Genomic DNA, 19,893 nt, shown 5'->3' with positions numbered 1-19,893 from the left:
AGACGTGTGATTGGTAAGAGCACTCGTTTAATACTGATGTGAAATAATGCATTGAACAGAGTTGTTAGATATCCTACACACGCCGTAAGTGCGGTCGAAATTCAAAATGGAAAGAACGTAGGTCTTTCTAACGTAGCGTCATTTTCATACAATGAAGCGTTGTAATGTATTTTCCGGTTCACTTTTCATCGAATCGTTCACTTAAAATTCAAATTTGAGGCACACTTACGGCGCGGCGTGAGTTATGAATTTTCTATGTTCATATCACTATGACACTGCCCACAAGGCCAGTTAAATGTAACTGAGCGAAAATCTCTCTCCGTCAACAGTCTATAGAGTGTATAAGGAGAGCAAACACCAGCTAAATTTAACTTGTCTCTGTGGCAAAAGAGTAAGCCCAGTTTAAATTAAATTTTTTGGTGATTCTATCATTTTGACGTGTGACCTGGAGACCATTATGTTATAAACTAGTCAGAAATCGTTCTCCTTAAACAATTATGCTTGATTTCCACCTACAACAAAACCACTCCGTTTAGCTAAGCCACGCCTTTTTAGACCCGTACGAAGTACTGGGGTCTTATAGGTTTACGCATACGTTTGTAACACGTCGAATTGGACTCCCTGAGTAAGGGGAAACCTATTGTGGTTGTCCAGAGATGCCAAATCAGCAAGAAAAAAAAATGTCCGTCTGTCCGTCCGTCCGTCTGTCTGTCTGCACGATAACTTGAGTAAAACGCATCTGATTTTGAAAATTCTTTTTTCCCCGTTTGGTAATGTCAAAAGACAGGCTAAGTTCGAAGATGAGTGATTTTGGATCGACCCCTCCTGAGCTGGGGCCCAATAAGTGCTTTACGGTTTTTCGAAGATATCTCCGGACATTTAAACGCTATACTCGTAAATGATACATCGAATGAAAGATATTTACAATACCGATCGACAAAAAAAAGTTTATGGAAATCGCCTGACCGACTTGTGAATTAGACCCCTTGGTGTGAAACAGGCACAGGGCGGCAAGCAGTTTTTGCTTGTAGGTCGGCCAAATTTGAACATATTTCGTTCGTTTTAGCTTTATTAGATAGGTATTGACCGTACCAATCAGGGAAAAAATGAAATTATGTTCTCCGGAGCGTGAGCTAGGTCTCTTGGAGTGAGCTCTTATCTGGCTACTCGGCCGTACAGTGAACGTGGAGTATTTTGTCAATATCTCGAGTAAATTTTGACCGAATTTCATGAATTTTTTTTTGTTTGAAAGGTATTAACAAATGTAAAGCGTCGGTACTATTTCCGGTCTCCTAACAAAATGGCTGCCGGCGGCCATATTGGATTTTATTAAAAGTGATATAAAGTGGGAAAAATGATGCTTAGAGAGTTTCTGTTAACATGGAAATAATGTGTTAAGTGTGAGTGGTTTCAGGGATTCCATATATGGACATCTATATATACCTATATACAGCTATATTGAGCTATATACAGGCATATAGAGCTATATAATAGCATATTCCTCTGTGAAATGTTTATTTACAGTGAAATATAGGTAAATATAGCGGTATATAGCTGTTAAAATAGGAATTTATGAAATTTGACTTCGTACGGGGCTGTCTATATTTCCTCCGGCAATTTAATTGTATATGATAACAAGGCAAAGAGTGGATAATGTAAGTGATTTAAAAGGAAGAATAGTTTTTCAGCAGAGAAGAAAATGAAGTAAGAGAAATGAAGAGTTTCACATTAAAGGCTTTTGATACGAATAGGTGTTTCGTACGGGTCGGCGTTAGCTATGTTTTCTATTGTTTAATAGGAAACGAAGAGAAAACGGAGTTCTCTCTCGTCACTAGATGCTCGTTTTTTCATAGAGAAATAACGCCCTCCATGGTGCAGCTCATGTGTTGATATTTTCGAAACCGCGAAATGATTTTTTCATGCTTCGGGGCCGAGAATGAGGGCAATTTTTCGAATTTTCTCGGGTTTGCGGCCTTCTCACTTCGTTCGGCCTACAATCCGCGAAATTGCCTAAAATCAATCGTCCAAAACAGGTACACAAATAACCATTATCGAAGAGTTAGTGCCGCATACGGCGGAGCATATAAAAAATAAAAAACGGGGTCGAGGGGTTTATTTCCACCTGGTTTTTCTGTCTGGTCAATTTTCCTGTGTTGACCTGACCAGACTTTATGTGAAACCTCAGGTATTTTGAGTTCATGTTCATGTTAAGGTAAACCTAACCTGTTCCGGATATAGGTGTTTATAAACGACAACTCTCCAAATATCGATTTTACCGATATATTTGCCATACTAAAATCCAAAATGGCGTCTGGAGCCCATTTTGTTAGGTAGCTGCAAACAATACCGCCGCCTCACGGTTTTCGGAACATTTCAATTAAATGTACTCGAAATTGGGGTAAAAAATCCTATCACTCGATCGAGAGCCCTACTAAAAACTGACCTATGGTTTAAACGATGAAAATGCTATCGTTCTTGTCAATTGCGATTCAAAGATCTGTCTGAACAAATTTATTTGCCAAACACATGTTTCTATCTTCAAGCTAAAAAGAGGTTTCCCTATAAGACAAGTAGGAGGTGTGCTAAATTTTTAGACCCGTACGAAGTACTGGGGTCTTATAGGTTTACGCATACGTTTGTAACACGTCGAATTGGACTCCCTGAGTAAGGGGAAACCTATTGTGGTTGTCCAGAGATGCCAAATCAGCAAGAAAAAAATGTCCGTCTGTCCGTCTGTCCGTCCGTCCGTCCGTCTGTCTGTCTGCACGATAACTTGAGTAAAACGCATCCGATTTTGAAAATTCTTTTTTTCCCCGTTTGGTAATGTCAAAAGACAGGCTAAGTTCGAAGATGAGTGATTTTGGATCGACCCCTCCTGAGCTGGGGCCCAATAAGTGCTTTACGGTTTTTCGAAGATATCTCCGGACATTTAAACGCTATACTCGTAAATGATACATCAAATGAAAGATATTTACAATACCGATCGACAAAAAAAAAGTTTATGGAAATCGGATGACCGACTTGTGAGTTAGACCCCTTGGTGTGAAACAGGCACAGGGCGGCAAGCAGTTTTTGCTTGTAGGTCGGCCAAATTTGAACATATTTCGTTCGTTTTAGCTTTATTAGATAGGTATTGACCGTACCAATCAGGGAAAAAAAAGTTTATGAAATTATGTTCTCCGGAGCGTGAGCTAGGTCTCTTGGAGTGAGCTCTTATCTGGCTACTCGGCCGTACAGTGAACGTGGAGTATTTTGTCAATATCTCGAGTAAATTTTGACCGAATTTCATGATATTTTTTTTGTTTGAAAGGTATTAACGAATGTAAAGCGTCGGTACTATTTTCGGTTTCCTAACAAAATGGCTGCCGGCGGCCATATTGGATTTTATTAAAAGTGATATAAAGTGGGAAAAATGATGCTTAGAGAGTTTCTGTTAACATGGAAATAATGTGTTAAGTGTGAGGGGTTTCAGGGATTCCATATAGGGACATATATATATACCTATATACAGCTATATTGAGCTATATAATAGCATATTCCTCTGTGACATGTTTATTTACAGTGAAATATAGGTAAATATAGCGGTATATAGCTGTTTAAATAGGAATTTATGAAATTTGACTTCGTACGGGGCTGTCTATATTGCCTCCGACAATTTAATTGTATATGATAACAAGGCAAAGAGTGGATAATGTAAGTGATTTTAAAGGGAGAATAGTTTTTCAGCAGAGAAGAAAATGAAGTAAGAGAAATGAAGATTTTCACATTAAAGGCTTTTGATACGAATTGGTGTTTCGTACGGGTCGGCGTTAGCTATGTTTTAGCTGGAAATTAAAAAAAAATACTTTCGTCATAAAAGATCGTTAGGAAATGCATCCCGTCTATCTCTCCGTCTACATTTTTGACGGCAGGCAGAGGGTTAATAATAATCCCCACTCTGGACACGAGTAATATTTGGCGGAATGTCTAAATTGACAATTTGTCAGTGTAATAAATTCGTTGCGTAGTCTTCCACGACAATCGCTCGTTTCTGTGTGTTCTTCCAGTCGATAAAAATGTCCCGAAAAATATTTCTAAATCGGACCCGAGCTAAAATTAATTCCGATTCTTTGGAGGAAGAGGTAAAATGTCAAAGAAATTTCGTCAATCCAGCAATTCGTATGGGAACCTTCTCTGTTAAAGGTACAACAAAAGTTTATTGTGCAAGATGACGAAGTCTTCATAAATCGACTGACAGAATTGAATGCTTTATGGAGCGATCTACTTGAGCAGAAGAAGTCTATTTCTAAATTGAGAGAGCAGCTGCAATGCTCAGTAGGAAATCAATTAGGACTCGACGCAACGTTGGATGCAATAGAACAACAACTTCAGCAAGAGGTGAGCTTTGAGCGATGAATTGTCATCACTGACACTCATCAGTTGCATTCCTTGTTTTAAGTTTGACAAAGTATACGCGACCCTCAAGCCAAAGTTTTCGAAAAATGTCGAAATTGGACTGGCTGCAGCAGACAATACAACGGCAGTTAGCGGTTCACCGCACAAACGTGCACGGCAATGTGATGATGAAAGAAGCGATGAAGAAATTCTAAAAGTTTCGTCGGATAATGAACAGAAGCACGAACTACCAGTAGGATTACCACGAGCATCTGAACATGCGATGCAATTGCACAGTTCACCACCAAAGAAGCAGGTAACAGAATAGCTGTACAGAAGTAGGAGGTGACCGTGTCATTCACCGACCAACCGAGTAAATTTCTATCCTCAAAATTTACTCATCCGTTTCGTGTTTACAGGTTCGGCTCGATCGGAAGGGAAAGAATAGCGCTAGTGAATCGAATGGTTCCGAGTATGGACAGAGCTTATGCTCGCAAATCTGTTCAGAGTCGTAATTTCGGGATATTTTCAGATCCGATGTTCACATCATTGAAGTGAATCAGCCAAACAATTCCAAGGAATCGACTGCCAAAGTTGCACTGGAATGTCAGCTGGCGGAAGAAACGTTTCCACAGCTAGCCAATTTTATGAAGCAATCGGGTGATACGTTGGAAAGGAGGAAGCGCCAGGTATGTACGACCCTGTCTCGATATGAGTTATGGCAAACCATTTAAATGGGTGGCGTGAACAGGAAAATTAAAAGGGATGAAAATGCATTTCGTAATCTACTTGCAACGCGTCGCACATTTTTCAATTTCGTTTCTCATTCTCTATTCCAGCCACTTTTCATGCGGAAAAGAAGAGATACCTTTCTTAAGAACACTCAGGATGGTCGTAGCGGTAAGTTCTCCTTCCAAAGATTTTTTTTTTTTTTTTGCTAAACCAGCAAGTCAATAAAGTCCACTGTTGTACTCAATTCAAAGAATCGGCAACGCACTCCTGTGCAGAGTGTAGCAAAACATTCCTTCTAAAGAGTAACCTGTCCCGACATTTGGTAACGCACACTGGTAAGTATACGACGAAGAAGTTTCGCTGATGACTCCCTTTTTGCACGAAACACAATTTCTGCAATAAAATCAAAATTTTGAATTTGGTATGTAGGTGAAAAGCCATACAAGTGTGAAGAATGTGGTGCTGCTTTTACTCGAAATACCAGTTTAACGAGGCATCAAAGGGTCCATTCTGGTGAGAACGAACAAAGCTCACGCTGTGGCGCTCTAAAATCCCAAAAATTTGTTTTGTAGCTCCGACGCGATACGAATGTCAAACCATTCATACCAAAAACCGAAAAATTTATTTAGAAGGTGCGAGGCCGTTCGAATCTCACAGAATTTCAGATGAGAATCCGTTTACGTGTGACGTCTGCAGTCGATCATTTCGGCAGAAGTTTAATTTATTGGAGCACATGTACATTCACAGCGGTTGGTTTATCGACTCCGAAAATGGAGAATGCTAAATAAATCTAAAAATTTAATTGCAGGTCAAAAGCCGTATGAGTGCAAAGTGTGTAATAATACCTTTCGTCAACGGTCCGCGTTACACACGCACCGCAAAGTCCACAGTGACGTAAGGGAGTAGCAAATATCCGTATTTTTAAACGATTCCAAAATTTCGAACAAATCATCGAGCGACTAAGAGCATCATTGGAACGACGTGTACCTGATGCTTTCTATTTAATTTTTTTGTTTTTGTTTATTAGTCTTGTAAGATCGTCGTCAACTTAGTTAATTAAATTTTGAATAAATGTTCGATGTTTTTCTCTGTGCCCTGTACGTTAGAATCCTAGTGTGCTATCACAGCACTGGTTCTAGCATGAACAAAGAAAAGTATTCGGAGGCTGATGAAATCACATTTTGTTTCTCCAGATAGAAGACTTGTATTCCACGGTGTGCCTTAACCAACTTTAAATGGAAGTGTCGCACCACATCGGATTTTTTTTGCTAATTCAATAGGGGGAGGTAGACTGGTTACAAAAATAGCAATAATAAGAAAAACGGCTGGGAGAATTTTTTTTGCGACCACTTTGAAGTCATTTTTCCATACATTTTCATGTATTTTATGAAAATGACAAAAATGTTTTTTTCGCCAAAATACGCATTCACAATTTTTATCATTAAAAAACATTATTTTTAGCAAAAAATTCTTCTACTGTATGCATCTAAACATTGAGATTTCGTTTATACAGCTATTTGGATATATCAAATTCTGCTGGACATGAAAAATAAATTGGGTGTATAAACGAAATCTCAGTGTTTAGAGGCATACTGTAGAAGAATTTTTTGCTAAAAATAATGTTTTTTAATGATAAAAATTGTGAATGCGTATTTTGGCGAAAAAAACATTTTTGTCATTTTCATAAAATACATGAAAATGTATGGAAAAATGACTTCAAAGTGGTCACAAAAAAAATTCTCCCAGCCGTTTTTCTTATTATTGCTATTTTTGTAACCAGACTACCTCCCCCTATTGAATTAGCAAAAAAAAATCCGATGTGGTGCGACACTTCCATTCAAAGTTGGTTAAGGCACAGGGTGTTCGTCGTGTGAGTTAAATACAATACAATAATCCTAAACAGTAGCTCCTATCACTAAAGCCTCCAAATTTGACACTTGTCAATTCAGTGTTCATGCTAGGAGCAGTGCTGTGGTGCGATTTTTGGCAAGATGGAACAATGAAAGAAATTGAACTGGATTTCAATGTAAATTGAAGACCGCTCTGGCTTTAATCAACCGCAAATCCAGATTCAATAATGTATGTTGTGAGAGCTAATAGAGGGTTCCATTTCGGATATAGTTCACTTTTATGCCGTGGGACATCTTACAAAAAATGAGTTACGTGTTCACTTTCGGTATTTTTTATATGACGATGCCGTGGGACAAACTTGAACCATCTCCGAAATGGAACACTCTATACTTGATTTCTGATTTAGTCTCAAACCAAAGCCACCTTTTATTAAAGCAACTTTTATCGCCCAAAAACCACTTACAGTGGAAGTGTGACGCAAGTCCCCTTATCCACTTATAAAACATCTGATATCGATGGAGGTAATGCTTTCAGATTCGACTCGAGACGCAAGAAGAAATGTGTCACAAATAGCAGCTTGTAAATGAGTGAAAACACTCATCGATGTGCGACAAATTTTTCCTGACAACCATACAAATGCTACTTCTGGACAACAGCCTTTGCGCCTGCAGCACCAGCATTTTTATGTGTGCCAAAATAAGGATTTTTAACCGGGAGGGAAATGTCTATAAGGGCCTCTTTTTTCGGCTGCTAGGAATTTTGCGCCGCGCCATTCACAATAATTGACAAAATGACCCATTTCGTATAAGGAAAATGTCACTTTGTGGGTTATTGTGAATCACACGGCGCGAAATTCCTCAACACCCTTTTTTCTGTGAGAAGGGCCCTTTTACCCGTAGCGAAAAAAAATCGGCGTGAAAGTCGAGTTTGACGTTTTAACTGAAATTAGACTTTACGGTTCATCTTCATGAAGATTTTCCTTAATTTCTGAAAAAAAACTCTTAAATTATTAAAGAAAACTTTGAAGAAACTCAGAGGGGTTCAAGAAAATTTCTTAAAAGCAAGCCTCGGGGAGAAGCTAAGAATAATCATGTCCGGAGCGATAGCGGAGGACTTGACGCAGTCTAACTTCCAAAAAAAGAACGAAGAAATTTTTTTGAGACGCGGCAACTATATATAGGCGAGAATTTAAGTTTCTTTCCTTTGGCCTGTATCACCACAAATCCTATTCTATCTTATTCGCGCTTCAAATACGAGCAAAACGAGCTATCACTCGACTATGTAGCTTTAAAATTGCCGGAGATACACCGTTTTGAAGTTGGTCATTTTGATAGAAAATGCACCAAATTAACGTTTTCCAAACAATCAAAATCTTTCAACTTACTCTGTATGTTTCTATCTGTCTATCTGTCTATCTATCGACGGTCGATCTCGGAAACTAGTCAGCCAATCTCCATGAAATTTTGCAGGAACCTCAGGGTGGGCATAAAAATGAAAATGTGATACGCCACTACCCCAGGAAAAACCAGAATTTTGTTTTATTGGCCTCGAAGTGGTTTCTGAGTGTGGTTTTCGAGGGTCGGGAACGCGTTTTCAGCTGTAGCTCAGCTGTATTGAAACCTGCAGGGGCGTGTGACCCATCAAGTGAAAGGTATTCGCCACACGAATCGAACAAAAAAATAATTAGAAAAATTGGTGCAGATTTGGTTGAGCTAGAGTGGTCAGAGTGACCAAATTTTGAGCTACTCGAGCGTAGGATGAAAGGACTAATATTTTTTGGCTTATGAGAGATAGAGATTTACTTTCTTCGGCAAAGTCTCAGAGTTTTACGAGTAGAACACATTGGCATATGTGAAAAATGTCGAAAGTTGGAAATGGGTGGGTCAATTATGTTTTTAGAGGTATTTCTTGAATGGTGGCAGATAGAGAGTTACTTTCTTCGGCAAAGTCTCAGAGTTTTACGAGTAGAAAAGAAGGGCATTTGCGAAAAATGTCGAAAGTTGGAAATGGGTGGGTCAATTGGGGTTTTGGAGATATTTCTTGAATTGGCAGATAGAGAATTACTTTCTTCGTCAAATTTTCGAATTCCGTCAAATTTTCGATTTTCGTTAAATTTCGTCAAATTTTCGAATTTCGTCAAATTTTTTAATTTTCGTCAAATTTTCGAATTTCGTCAAATTTCGTCAAATTTTCGAATTTCGTCAAATTTCGTCAAATTTTCGAATTTCGTCAAATTTTCGATTTTCGTCAAATTTTCGATTTTCTTCAAATTTTCAAATTTCGTCAAATTTTCGAATTTCGTCAAATTTTCAAATTTCGTCAAATTTTCGAATTTCGTCAAATTTTCAAATTTCGTCAAATTTTCGATTTACGTCAAATTTTCGATTTTCGTTAAATTTTAAAATTTCGTCAAATTTTCGAATTTCGTCAAATTTTCAGGTAATAGTCAACATAGCGGTCACTACACAGCTTACATTACAATTCGGAATCAATGACACCTTCTCAATGATACAAACTTAACGACAAAACGTTTGGCTAAAAATGTATATGCTCTCTTCTATGAAAGCGTTTCTACACGTTAAGTTATATAGAATTTAGGTTTTCATATTATTTGCATTTGTAATGTGTGCAACATTTACAACGATTTTAATAAAAATTTGGAATATGACTTCAAATGTTACTCTTACAATGTTCATAAACATATTTCAAGGTTTCATATGAAGTAATGAATAAATTTATAGATGAAACGATATTTATTGATATCTTTTATTTTTGCGTAATTAGTATAAACATTTTTATGCTCAAAATAGCGGCAGAATAAAATCATTTGCATACATAGTCCATAACTTAAAAAATTAACAGTGTCACATCTTCACAAGAAGACGTAATATTGCACCAACTTTTTTACTTCAAAGTAAAATATGGTTTCATTGAGCGGCGTCTTACAACTAATATTGGTATCCTATGGATATAGATCGTAAGTGCGCTAGGTTAGAATGGTCCGGAGCACTGAGTATGAGTATACTAGATGCGGCACTGCACATTACGCATTTTATGCAAAGATTACTGTGTAGAGGTAGACTTTACTATTGCGAATTTTGACAACATGCACATACTTGAAACATTTCAAATCAAAGATGTGCAAAATTAGCGTAACAAAAAGACTTTTGAAATTTTTGCATATCCTAAAGTGTATAAAAAGAGACAAAATGTGGAGCCTTGATTATCAACACTATTTTTGTTCACAATTATGGACCATTTCATCATTGGTACGTATTAGCGTGTTACTAAAACAACTTTATGCAACTCAGCATCACAATGTTATCAGCTGAGTTCTTTCGAAGTTTGACACTAAGTCAATGTGCCGTTCTGAAATAATTTAGCCGCCGCCGATCCCTTACCAGTCGGCGCACCGCCGCCGACTATTTTAAAACCGGCACACACCTCTAATTTTCGTCAACTTCCGACTTAACTTCTAAAACGACTGATATCCCGGCAAAAACTCTGTCAGAGCAAAGTTGGACGCAGTCTACAGTCTATATGTGTGATAACTTCTAAAACAAGTGATATCGCTAGAGGTGACGCTGTCAGCGTCGTTACGCAAAATTGAATTTCACAGCCAATTAATTGAAATTAGCTGATCTAGTTTTCCAAACCATTCGCCAATTTTTTTTTTCAGAAAAAATTTTAACCAACAGAATTTTGACTGAAAAATTTTCAACAAAAAATTCTGCGTCGCAAAGTGGCAGATGCTCACGGACAAGTCTAAGAGAACATTTAATCTGGCACATGCGACGCAGAATTTTTTGTTGAAAATTTTTCAGTCAAAATTCTGTTGGTTAAAATTTTTTCTGAAAAAAAAAAATTGGCGAATGGTTTGGAAAACTAGATCAGCTAATTTCAATTAATTGGCTGTGAAATTCAATTTTGCGTAACGACGCTGACAGCGTCACCTCTAGCGATATCACTTGTTTTAGAAGTTATCACACATATAGACTGTAGACTGCGTCCAACTTTGCTCTGAAAGAGTTTTTGCCGGGATTGATATTTGAGACTAAAATTGAACTGAAAATGCAGAAGAAATTAAAGAAACACCCAAGAAGTTAAAGAAACTTTAGGAAATTGATAACCGTAATTTCTTGAAAAAAGGACTAGTTCATTTTAGATCATGTAATGTACCTTCATCTTGAGTTGTCATTATCAAAAAATTTAAGGATCTACTATTTGCGTTTCTAACGGGGAAGTGCAACCGAGCCAAGATCTCTATCCATAAAAGTAAGAAACATTCATAGTCGAAGAGTGCTCGGTGTTTGTTCAGACGAAAATTAAACTGGAAACAACGATACAATTTAGGTCAGTATGCAGCGTTAATTTTAGATGAAGGAATATCTCTGCAATATCATTTTTACGAGCTGATGTTTTTTTTTACTCATGATCAGAATGTAGCGTTTTACAAGGCGTTTTTTTATTTGAGGGCCTGGGGGTATGTTCCATCTAGAATTGAACCCTGATTACAAAACAAAAGACTTAAAAAATACAAAGTTCAAACTGTCAGTGCACACACCTAAAAGAGTAAACATAATTACTTTTTCATGCTTCGGGGCCGAAAATAAGGGCAATTTTTCGAATTTTCTCGGGTTTCCGGCCCTCTGCATGAAAACTTACATGTGCACCTGTTTGGGACGGTTGATTTAAGGCACTTTCGCTTGTAAGCCTCACTTCGTTCGGCCTACAATCCGCGAAATTGCCTAAAATCAATCGTCCAAAACAGGTACACAAATAACCATTAGGCACTTACATGAAAATCGAGTTTTCGATACAGAGAAGCATTTTCGGATTTTTCTTCCTCCTACGCGTGTAAATGCGAAATTACGAAGCATGATCACTACTCCTTGAGACTGAATATTTGGAATACTTTACAGTTTTCGTTTTTTGAGGCTCACAGATGTGACATCATAAATAAATATTTTATCGCTAGTTTTTTAGAGTATATGTTAAGAGTTGTCCAACGCATACAACACCGTTGAGAAGTTTTTACTGTAACTGGTGTTATTCAATCAAGAAAATGTCCTTTTTCGTAAATTTGCGGAAATGGTTTCCAATTAGTCATATTGTATCCACAATCCATAGACAAGTGTTCCTGGACATCCCACAACGATGTAAGTGGAATTCTAGATACAACATACTCATGATCTAACCATTCGTGTTTTTAACGCTAGCGCATCACAATCGGAAACGGTTAGACCGTTCCGCAAAGAATGATTTTTTTGTGAAACATTCTGATCAGTGGGATCCAAAGGTTCATTGAGAATCTTCTCTTAGTCGAACATTGAGCAAAAATACGAAAACTTGGTTCAGCTCTGTATTGAGCAATAATTTTTGATTTCGGCCTTCTTCATTAAATCGAGTACACGTTTAGTGAACTTATGGTAAACAACTTAAATTTAGTTAGATTAAAGTTTTGTTTTCAATGATCTTTTTTTTTTTAATATCGGTGCCTTCGAGTCGGTGGGATTTATAAAAAAACCGGGGGGATTTGAGGGGGACTACGGGGGATTTTTCCCACGAGCTGATATGTTACTTTGGGCCCTGTGTGTGAGTGTGATATTGAAATTCAATTGACAAAAGGATTGAGTCCCATAATAAAGACTTGTGGAAGTTGAGTTCTATAAGAAAGATTTTCATTTGATTGTCTACTCTTTTGCCATCCAGTCGACAAACAGCTTATGGGCTGATGAAGAGGTAAAATAGACATTACAAACAATTTTAAGCTGTAGCTGTTATTACTAAAGCCTACAAATTTGACATTTGTCAATTCAGTGTTCATGCCAGGAGCGTGCTTTGGTCTTAGCCATAACATTTCGGCAAAATTAATCTTCCAATTTAAAAATTCAATTTTTCGCGCAAAAAAGCAATCGATTTAATCGACACATTATACCAATAAAATATATGCAGCCGATACAGCCGAGCCGCAAACTATGATTAATTATTATGGTACTGTAGTTACATCGGGTACATCACTTTGACATTATGCGTCGAACAATACTACATTGTCTAACATTTGTTTATAATCACCAAACGAAAACATTTCTGTCGTAATGAGGGTGGTGTAGCTGCCCTAGATTGTTAGGGTCGAAATTAAATTAAATTTTGACCAAAATGTCGTGTGTCTTATTTAAGTACTACGTTGCCATCGTTGTTACGATTTTTGTCCGTTTTCCCATTGAAATCGGATGCTGTTCGATGACCACAAGTGCCATGATCGATCTAATGCACCAAAACCCGAACTATGAATCAGACCCTTGCTACATAAAATGGAAAGCTGCTCAGGATGCAGATCTGGCTCAGTTGTGGGCACGACAAGACGATTTACAAAAGAGGGCGCACGATTACAATCGAAGGCGAATGGAGAATGAGGCAATAGAACGAGCAAATAGGCAAGACAGCTATTCTCAAACATTTAACGTGGCTCAAACCAAAAGGTCAGTATGCAGCTTCCCTTGCTGTTGAGAGAGTATTATGTTGTGGTACCGTTTAGGAAGGAATCATCCATTTGGAAAATACTGGGAGGTTTAATTGGTGGGATAGTGGGATTGTGTTGTTGTATAGCTTGTGTTACAGCCGTGTGTGACAGTGATGATGCAACGACGACTACAACCACCAATGTCACTCAAAGTGGTAAAATGAATAAACGAAAATTCGGAGAATTTACTTATACTCATCGGTTTCAGCACCGCTTCAAGCGCAATTAACGACAGTTGTATCGAGCGATCCATTGGGACCTATGTACAACGCCAATTTTAGTAATCTCACTGAATCGTCTTCGCAGGAAGACACTCATGCCAATGTACCACTTATGATGCCAAAGAGACAAAATTCGCTTCCAAGTTACGAGGATGCCGTAAAAATGCCAACAGCTCCGCCGATAGAATAAGTTACACAAAATGCAACAAAAGACACTCAGACCTCAAACGCTTATTTTTCAAAGACATTCACATTTAAAGTCGCTTTTTTCGGCAATATTATATTGAACTACTGTTAAAGTCGGTCGTTTTTTTAAAGAAGAAAGTTGGGAGGATGAAGCAGGAAGAAAGATGAAATGGATGAAAAGCGATAAAAGCGTAGAATAATAGAAAGCGTAGAAAAATAATAATTGACGAATCAATATGCTCGCCATGTGAGTTGACCTGTAACCACACTATCTGATTGTCTAAGCCTCACACTATCTCCCTATCCAGAGCACTATTGTTGTCAATTATTTTACAGTTACTAGTGATTGTAGAGTACTTTATGGTCAGAGGTAAGGTAAGTACTATAATCACAGTCCAAGGCCTGATGTAAAGAGTTTGCTATGGAAGGTGATATCACAGCAGACACAACTAACCGGGCGTTGATGTGACAAAAATCGTATAAAATCCATATATGGCAACATACTCTGACTGAACCAATATGACAAGTACCTACAATCTAAATACAGTTCTTGCTCGAAGAATGACCGAAAATAAGTCCAATCCAATGTTTGCTCACATTTCCGTCGACTTTTTTTTTTGCTCGGGATATCCATATATGGATATAAGTGCGATGTCAGCACTATGATCTAATCTAATCTAATCTAATTTATTTAATTGGCTTTGATAATTATTTTTTTTTGAAATCTATTCAATTTTTGCTGTATATTGTAAATACTTCACACAGCACACAAGCATATAGATAAGTTAAGTCGTCATTCGCCGTGTATGTGTCATGTTTAGTAGAGGTATTTGTGCTTTCGCTGAAACAAAGATTAACTTCGAATGAGTCTAACTTGCATTATAAAGTATGCTTCAGTGCTTTAAAGGGGTAATTTTATAGTGTAACCAGTGCAACTAAGGAAAGTAGACGAAGAGACACTTGTGTGCTAATTTTCAGTTTTGAATAAAAGTAAAAACGCGGTATTGTCAAAGGAAAAATATTGTAAAAGATACGCACCAACACAATCAAACATCTCGCATCAAAATGTTGTTACTATTGTTGTTGTTGGCTGTACCTCTTGTTTTTTATGCTCTCAACAAATGGAGCAAAAACAAAAGAAATTACTTCGAACAACGCAACGTTAAGTATTTCAGTCCGTCGTCGTTGTTTGGAGTATTTTTTAATAAATTTGCGCCGGCTGATTTCGTTCAGTTGCTCTACCAAGGATTCCCAGATGAACCGTGAGTAAATTGTTATATCATTCGAATTGTAGGTTTTAATAGTGTGCTCTGTCTGTCCACTCAGTATTTACGGAATATCTTCATTTAATGCACCCCAATATCTCATTCGAGAGCCCGAGCTGATTAAACGAATCGGAGTGAAGGATTTCGATTATTTTGAGGATCACAATTCGTTCGCCAGTGATAAGCACGATCGGCTGTGGGGTAACAATTTGGTAACTTGTTTGAAGGAAATTAGTGATATCGAACTGCTGATGACTTTAATTTCCCTGTTACAGTTCTTTACTAAAGGGGCAAAATGGCGTAACAATCGGGCCATGGTCAGTCCAGCCTTTACTGGCAGTAAAATGAGACAGATGTTCGAACTGGTGGCTGATTCCACGGAGCATGTTGTAGAATACTTCTTGAAGAGAGTTGAAAATGGCGAAAAAATCGATGTAGAAATGAAGGATTTCTTCTCGCGTACACTACTTGATTCGATTGCCAGTTGCGCATTCGGATTGAAAGTGGATTCGTTCGCGAAACCGGAAAATGAATTTTTTCTTAACAGCAAAATTGCCGTTAATTTGTCCACTGCAAAGCAATTTTTCAAAATTGTGCTCATGAGTAATCTACCGTCGGTGGCTAGTGCGTTTGGCATTTCGCTAATGGATAAAGAAGTAGAAAGTTCCTTTCAAAACACTGTTCTGGATACAATGAAAATTCGGAAAGAGAAAAATATCGTCCGACCGGACATGATAAATATGATGATGGAGTTGCGTAAAGGCACATTGAATGAGCCATCAGATGAAGTCAAAGACACTGAAGGCTTTGCCGCAGTACAAGAGATCGAAGTCGAAAAAACGACCGTCAATCGCACATTAAACGACGACGAGATCACCGCTCAGTGTTTTATCTTTCTAGCGGGTGGATTTGAAGCTACATCAAATGTCTTGATGTTCGCATCGTATGAACTAATGACGAATCCAGATCTACAACAGAGATTGTATGAAGAAATTGTCGAAATGAATCAGCAGCTCGGTGGTAAGCGTATCAATTATGATGAACTTCAAAAAATGAAATATTTGGATCAGGTCGTATCCGAGACACTACGAAAGTGGCCACCAGCGAGTTCCGTCGACCGGGTTTGTGGTAGAGATTATGTGCTTCGTGTGAACGATAGCTTGTCCGTAAATATCGAAAAGGGTTCAATTTGCCTCTTACCGATCTACGGAATTCATTATGATCCGAAATACTTCCCCGAACCGGAAAAATTCGATCCGGAGAGATTTAGCAATGAAAATAAACGGAACATTGTGTCTGGCAGCTTCATACCGTTTGGTACCGGTCCGCGCAACTGTATCGGTATGTACGACTTAATGTAATCAACCAATTCAAATTATCGAACTAGAATTTCGCGTGTTTCCACTTGCAGGCTCTCGCTTCGCTCTGATGGAAGTCAAAGCAGTTTTGTATTATTTACTGCTAAAGTTCTCATTCGAACCGAATGAAAAAACGGAAATTCCACTGCAACTGAAAAAAGTGTTGACAGCAATGATGCCCGAAAATGGTTTACATTTGGAGCTGAAGCCACGTAAAAATTGAACAAAGAATTGCGGTGCATGCATGCAGCTGTATTGAATAAAATGGACGGCAATTGCTATTCATGAAAGATTTTCTGATAAATCGTATCAATAAGTGTTTGATTGAAAGTCAATAAAAATAACTCGTAACGTTATGACATAATCGACGAACGTCTCGTCTCGGCTTTTATCAAAGTCATCACTTGACATTACGACACTTAGTATAATATAACATCACTACCACTACTATAATCATGGCCCTACGTTAGTGAAGGGCCGTGACGCAAGTCCGTTCACACTGAAAAATTTGACAAAAAAATTTTTCCGCAGGACTGAGGAACATATATACACGAACTTTTTGACTTTTCCCCCTTTGCTCCTACTACCCCCAAAGTATTTTATTCGAAATTCATTTTCATACATTTTGAAATTGATGAATTTTACCAACCTTTGTCACTCTGTCACTTTGTCACTCTGAATTTACAGGCGGATTTGGCTGAAATTTTCAGGGTATGTTAAGGACGTAATTCTAAGAAACTAATTTGAAGGAATTTTTATAAAAGCTTATAATTTCGTAGTTATGAGCGTGTTAAGCTATTGAGCTATGGAACCTATAACTCGGAAAATATGGCAGATAGACAGTTCGTTTAAAAGACAAATTTATAGTTTCAGATTTCAGTCGACACGTGTTTCATGGTTTTCCTAAAAAGTCGCTTATTTTGGAGATATGGGCGTTTTAAGTGCGAGCTATGTCAGCCATAACTCGGAAAATACAGCAGATGGAAACTTCGTGTAAAAGACAAAGTTATAGAGTTTTAGATTCTAGTCGATGCATGTTTCATGGTTTCCCTAAAAAGTAGCTTATTTTGGAGATATGGGCGTTTTAAGTGCGAGCTATGTCAGCCATAACTCGGAAAATACAGCAGATGGAAACTTCGTGTAAAAGACAAAGTTATAGAGTTTTAGATTCTAGTCGATGCTTGTTTCATGGTTTCCCTAAAAAGTCGCTTATTTTGGAGATATGGGCGTTTTAAGTGCGAGCTATGTCAGCCATAACTCGGAAAATACAGCAGATGGAAACTTCGTGTAAAACACAAAGTTATAGAGTTTTAGATTCTAGTCGATGCGTGCTTCATGGTTTCCCTAAAAAGTCGCTTATTTTGGAGATATGGGCGTTTTAAGTGCGAGCTATGTCAGCCATAACTCGGAAAATACAGCAGATGGAAACTTCGTGTAAAAGGCAAAGTTATAGAGTTTTAGATTCTAGTCGATGCGTGCTTCATGGCTTCCCTAAAAAGTCGCTTATTTTGGAGATATGGGCGTTTTAAGTGCGAGCTATGTCAGCCATAACTCGGAAAATACTGCAGATAGAAAGTTCGTTTAAAAGACAAATTGATAGAGTTTTACATTCTAGTCGACATGGTGTCATGGTTTTCTTAAAAAGTCGCTTATTTGGGAGCTATGAGCGTTTTAAGTGCCTCAAATTTTCGATTTTGGTCGAATTTTCGATATTCGTGAATTTTTCGATTTTAGACTTTTCGACTTTCATCAGATTTGTGAATTCCGTAAAATTTTCGATTTTCGTGAAAGTTATACAGTTTTCTAAGAAGAGTATTTTCGTTCAAACTGCATAGTATAATTGTATATTATCTTCGACCCAATTCTAAAAAATCACAACTTACAAAGGAGCTGATATCGCCCAAAACCACTTGCAGTGGAGGTGTGACGCAAGTCCTGTTATCCACTTACAAAAGAACTGATATCGGTGTAGGTGACGCTTACAGATTCTACACGCAAAAAGATATGCGTCATAAATGGCAGCTGATGAGCAAAGTACGCGAAAGTTTTATCAACAAAAATCTTACCAGAAAAATTTTAGGAAGAAAATTATAATAAAAAAGTTTGCGTCACAAGTGGCAGATGTTGAGGAAGGAAAATTTTTATAATTGTGAAATATATTCCTTTAATGAATGGAATTCAAACGGAAGAAAGCCGAATCATCTGCCACTTTTTGACGCAAACTTTTTTATTATAATTTTCTTCCTAAAATTTTTCTGGTAAGATTTTTGTTGATTAAACTTTCGCGTACTTTGCTCATCAGCTGCCATTTGTGGCGCATATCTTTTTGCGTGTAGAATCTGTAAGCGTCATCTACACCGATATCAGTTCTTTTGTAAGTGGATAACAGGACTTGCGTCACACCTCCACTGCAAGTGGTTTTGGGCGATCGTACATACCACATAAATCATATAGCAAATGCTGACGCATTCTATAAATGACTCCTTGTCCCAATCCCTTATTCCATGTCCTCATCTCTTATTCCATGTCCCAATCTCTTTCTCCTTGCCCCAATCCCATTCTCCTTGTCCCAATGCCTCCCAAGTAAAAAGAAAAATCGAATTGAGATGTCTCAAATCCTCACGTATTTTATTATGGGAGTGAGATATCTGATTTCGACAGATATAGACATGTTTGACACATTTTTAGCGCAGAGAGCTCGTAAGACATCGTGATACCTTGAGATGTTTGTGAGATATTTAGGATGTTGTGATACTTTTGTGAGATATTGAGGACGCTGTGCGACTTATATGAAACTTTTGTGAGAAATTGAGGACTATTTTAGACATCTAGGCTTTCGTGAAACCATGAGGACATTGTGAAATATTGAGACATTGTGAAACATTGAAGACTTCGTGAGACATTGAGGGTATTGTGAGATTTTTGTGAGTTATTGAGGACTTTGTTAGACATAAGTCTCTAACTCAGATTTCCTGTATGCATCTAATGTTTTATTCTCATTAAGACTTCACCCTCACCGAGACTTCATTCCCCCATTTATCACTTTCACTGAGTTTTTTGCGTTCGATGATCTTCATATTTTATGCAGAGATGGCAGCACTCTTCATAATTTGCCAATCTGAACTTAGAAATTTGTATTTTTTTTATTTGAAAGTTATACCTTATTCTGATGATTTTTCCGGTCACCCATCTAAGTACAAACCGCGCCGATTGATGCTTAACCTGGATGTTCGACCGCCAACTGGTTAACGCGTGTTGCTCAATCCTCAAAATTTAAATTTTTCTAACATCTCTCCAATCCTCAGCCAATATTTGAGACTTTGAGATAGCTCAAACCGTTCTCAATTGAGATTTTATTTTTACTCGGGCTTTCTCCGTGTTCC

General features: G+C 37.7%; 3 protein-coding genes across 4 annotated transcripts; all 3 read left to right on the top strand.

Moving 5' to 3' along the window:
- The first annotated feature begins 3,974 nt into the window (after positions 1 to 3,974).
- On the top strand, positions 3,975 to 6,173 carry LOC119079081 (zinc finger protein 354A-like). The gene is made up of 10 exons (XM_037186891.1): positions 3,975 to 4,121; positions 4,183 to 4,377; positions 4,439 to 4,690; positions 4,794 to 4,846; positions 4,907 to 5,063; positions 5,214 to 5,274; positions 5,358 to 5,441; positions 5,536 to 5,619; positions 5,679 to 5,855; positions 5,915 to 6,173. The coding sequence occupies exons 1-10, from the start codon at positions 4,056 to 4,058 to the stop codon at positions 6,010 to 6,012; spliced, it is 1,227 nt and encodes a 408-aa protein (XP_037042786.1). The 5' UTR covers positions 3,975 to 4,055; the 3' UTR covers positions 6,013 to 6,173.
- Positions 6,174 to 12,975: 6,802 nt separating this feature from the next.
- On the top strand, positions 12,976 to 14,000 carry LOC119079118. 2 transcript variants are annotated; one of them, XM_037186943.1, is made up of 3 exons: positions 12,976 to 13,439; positions 13,496 to 13,635; positions 13,689 to 14,000. In XM_037186943.1, the coding sequence occupies exons 1-3, from the start codon at positions 13,117 to 13,119 to the stop codon at positions 13,889 to 13,891; spliced, it is 666 nt and encodes a 221-aa protein (XP_037042838.1). In that variant the 5' UTR covers positions 12,976 to 13,116; the 3' UTR covers positions 13,892 to 14,000. The 2 variants fall into 2 exon arrangements, with proteins under 2 accessions (XP_037042838.1, XP_037042837.1); XM_037186942.1 differs by having other exon boundaries at positions 12,977 to 13,439; positions 13,686 to 14,000.
- Positions 14,001 to 14,639: 639 nt separating this feature from the next.
- On the top strand, positions 14,640 to 16,878 carry LOC119079059 (probable cytochrome P450 9f2). The gene is made up of 5 exons (XM_037186865.1): positions 14,640 to 14,835; positions 14,899 to 15,149; positions 15,214 to 15,364; positions 15,428 to 16,493; positions 16,564 to 16,878. The coding sequence occupies exons 2-5, from the start codon at positions 14,953 to 14,955 to the stop codon at positions 16,731 to 16,733; spliced, it is 1,584 nt and encodes a 527-aa protein (XP_037042760.1). The 5' UTR covers positions 14,640 to 14,835; positions 14,899 to 14,952; the 3' UTR covers positions 16,734 to 16,878.
- The last annotated feature ends 3,015 nt before the right edge of the window (positions 16,879 to 19,893 follow it).

Source organism: Bradysia coprophila, unplaced genomic scaffold, assembly GCF_014529535.1.
Source record: "Bradysia coprophila strain Holo2 unplaced genomic scaffold, BU_Bcop_v1 contig_297, whole genome shotgun sequence".
Taxonomy (NCBI): Eukaryota; Metazoa; Arthropoda; class Insecta; order Diptera; family Sciaridae; genus Bradysia; species Bradysia coprophila.
Note: the sequence above shows the minus strand (reverse complement) of the source record. Positions and strands in the feature narration are given on the sequence as shown.

Bases quoted from the DNA above. Each gene is read 5' to 3' on its own strand.
- LOC119079081 (XM_037186891.1), top strand. From the start codon at position 4,056: ATGTCCCGAAAAATATTTCTAAATCGGACCCGAGCTAAAATTAATTCC. The intron at 5,275-5,357 runs GTAAGTTCTCCT...CTCAATTCAAAG, and splicing joins CACTCAGGATGGTCGTAGCG to AATCGGCAACGCACTCCTGT. The intron at 5,442-5,535 runs GTAAGTATACGA...TTTGGTATGTAG, and splicing joins ACATTTGGTAACGCACACTG to GTGAAAAGCCATACAAGTGT.
- LOC119079118 (XM_037186942.1), top strand. From the start codon at position 13,117: ATGTCGTGTGTCTTATTTAAGTACTACGTTGCCATCGTTGTTACGATT. The intron at 13,440-13,495 runs GTCAGTATGCAG...GGTACCGTTTAG, and splicing joins AACGTGGCTCAAACCAAAAG to GAAGGAATCATCCATTTGGA. The intron at 13,636-13,685 runs GTAAAATGAATA...ACTCATCGGTTT, and splicing joins CACCAATGTCACTCAAAGTG to CAGCACCGCTTCAAGCGCAA.
- LOC119079059 (XM_037186865.1), top strand. From the start codon at position 14,953: ATGTTGTTACTATTGTTGTTGTTGGCTGTACCTCTTGTTTTTTATGCT. The intron at 15,150-15,213 runs GTGAGTAAATTG...CTGTCCACTCAG, and splicing joins CAAGGATTCCCAGATGAACC to TATTTACGGAATATCTTCAT. The intron at 16,494-16,563 runs GTATGTACGACT...TTCCACTTGCAG, and splicing joins CGGTCCGCGCAACTGTATCG to GCTCTCGCTTCGCTCTGATG.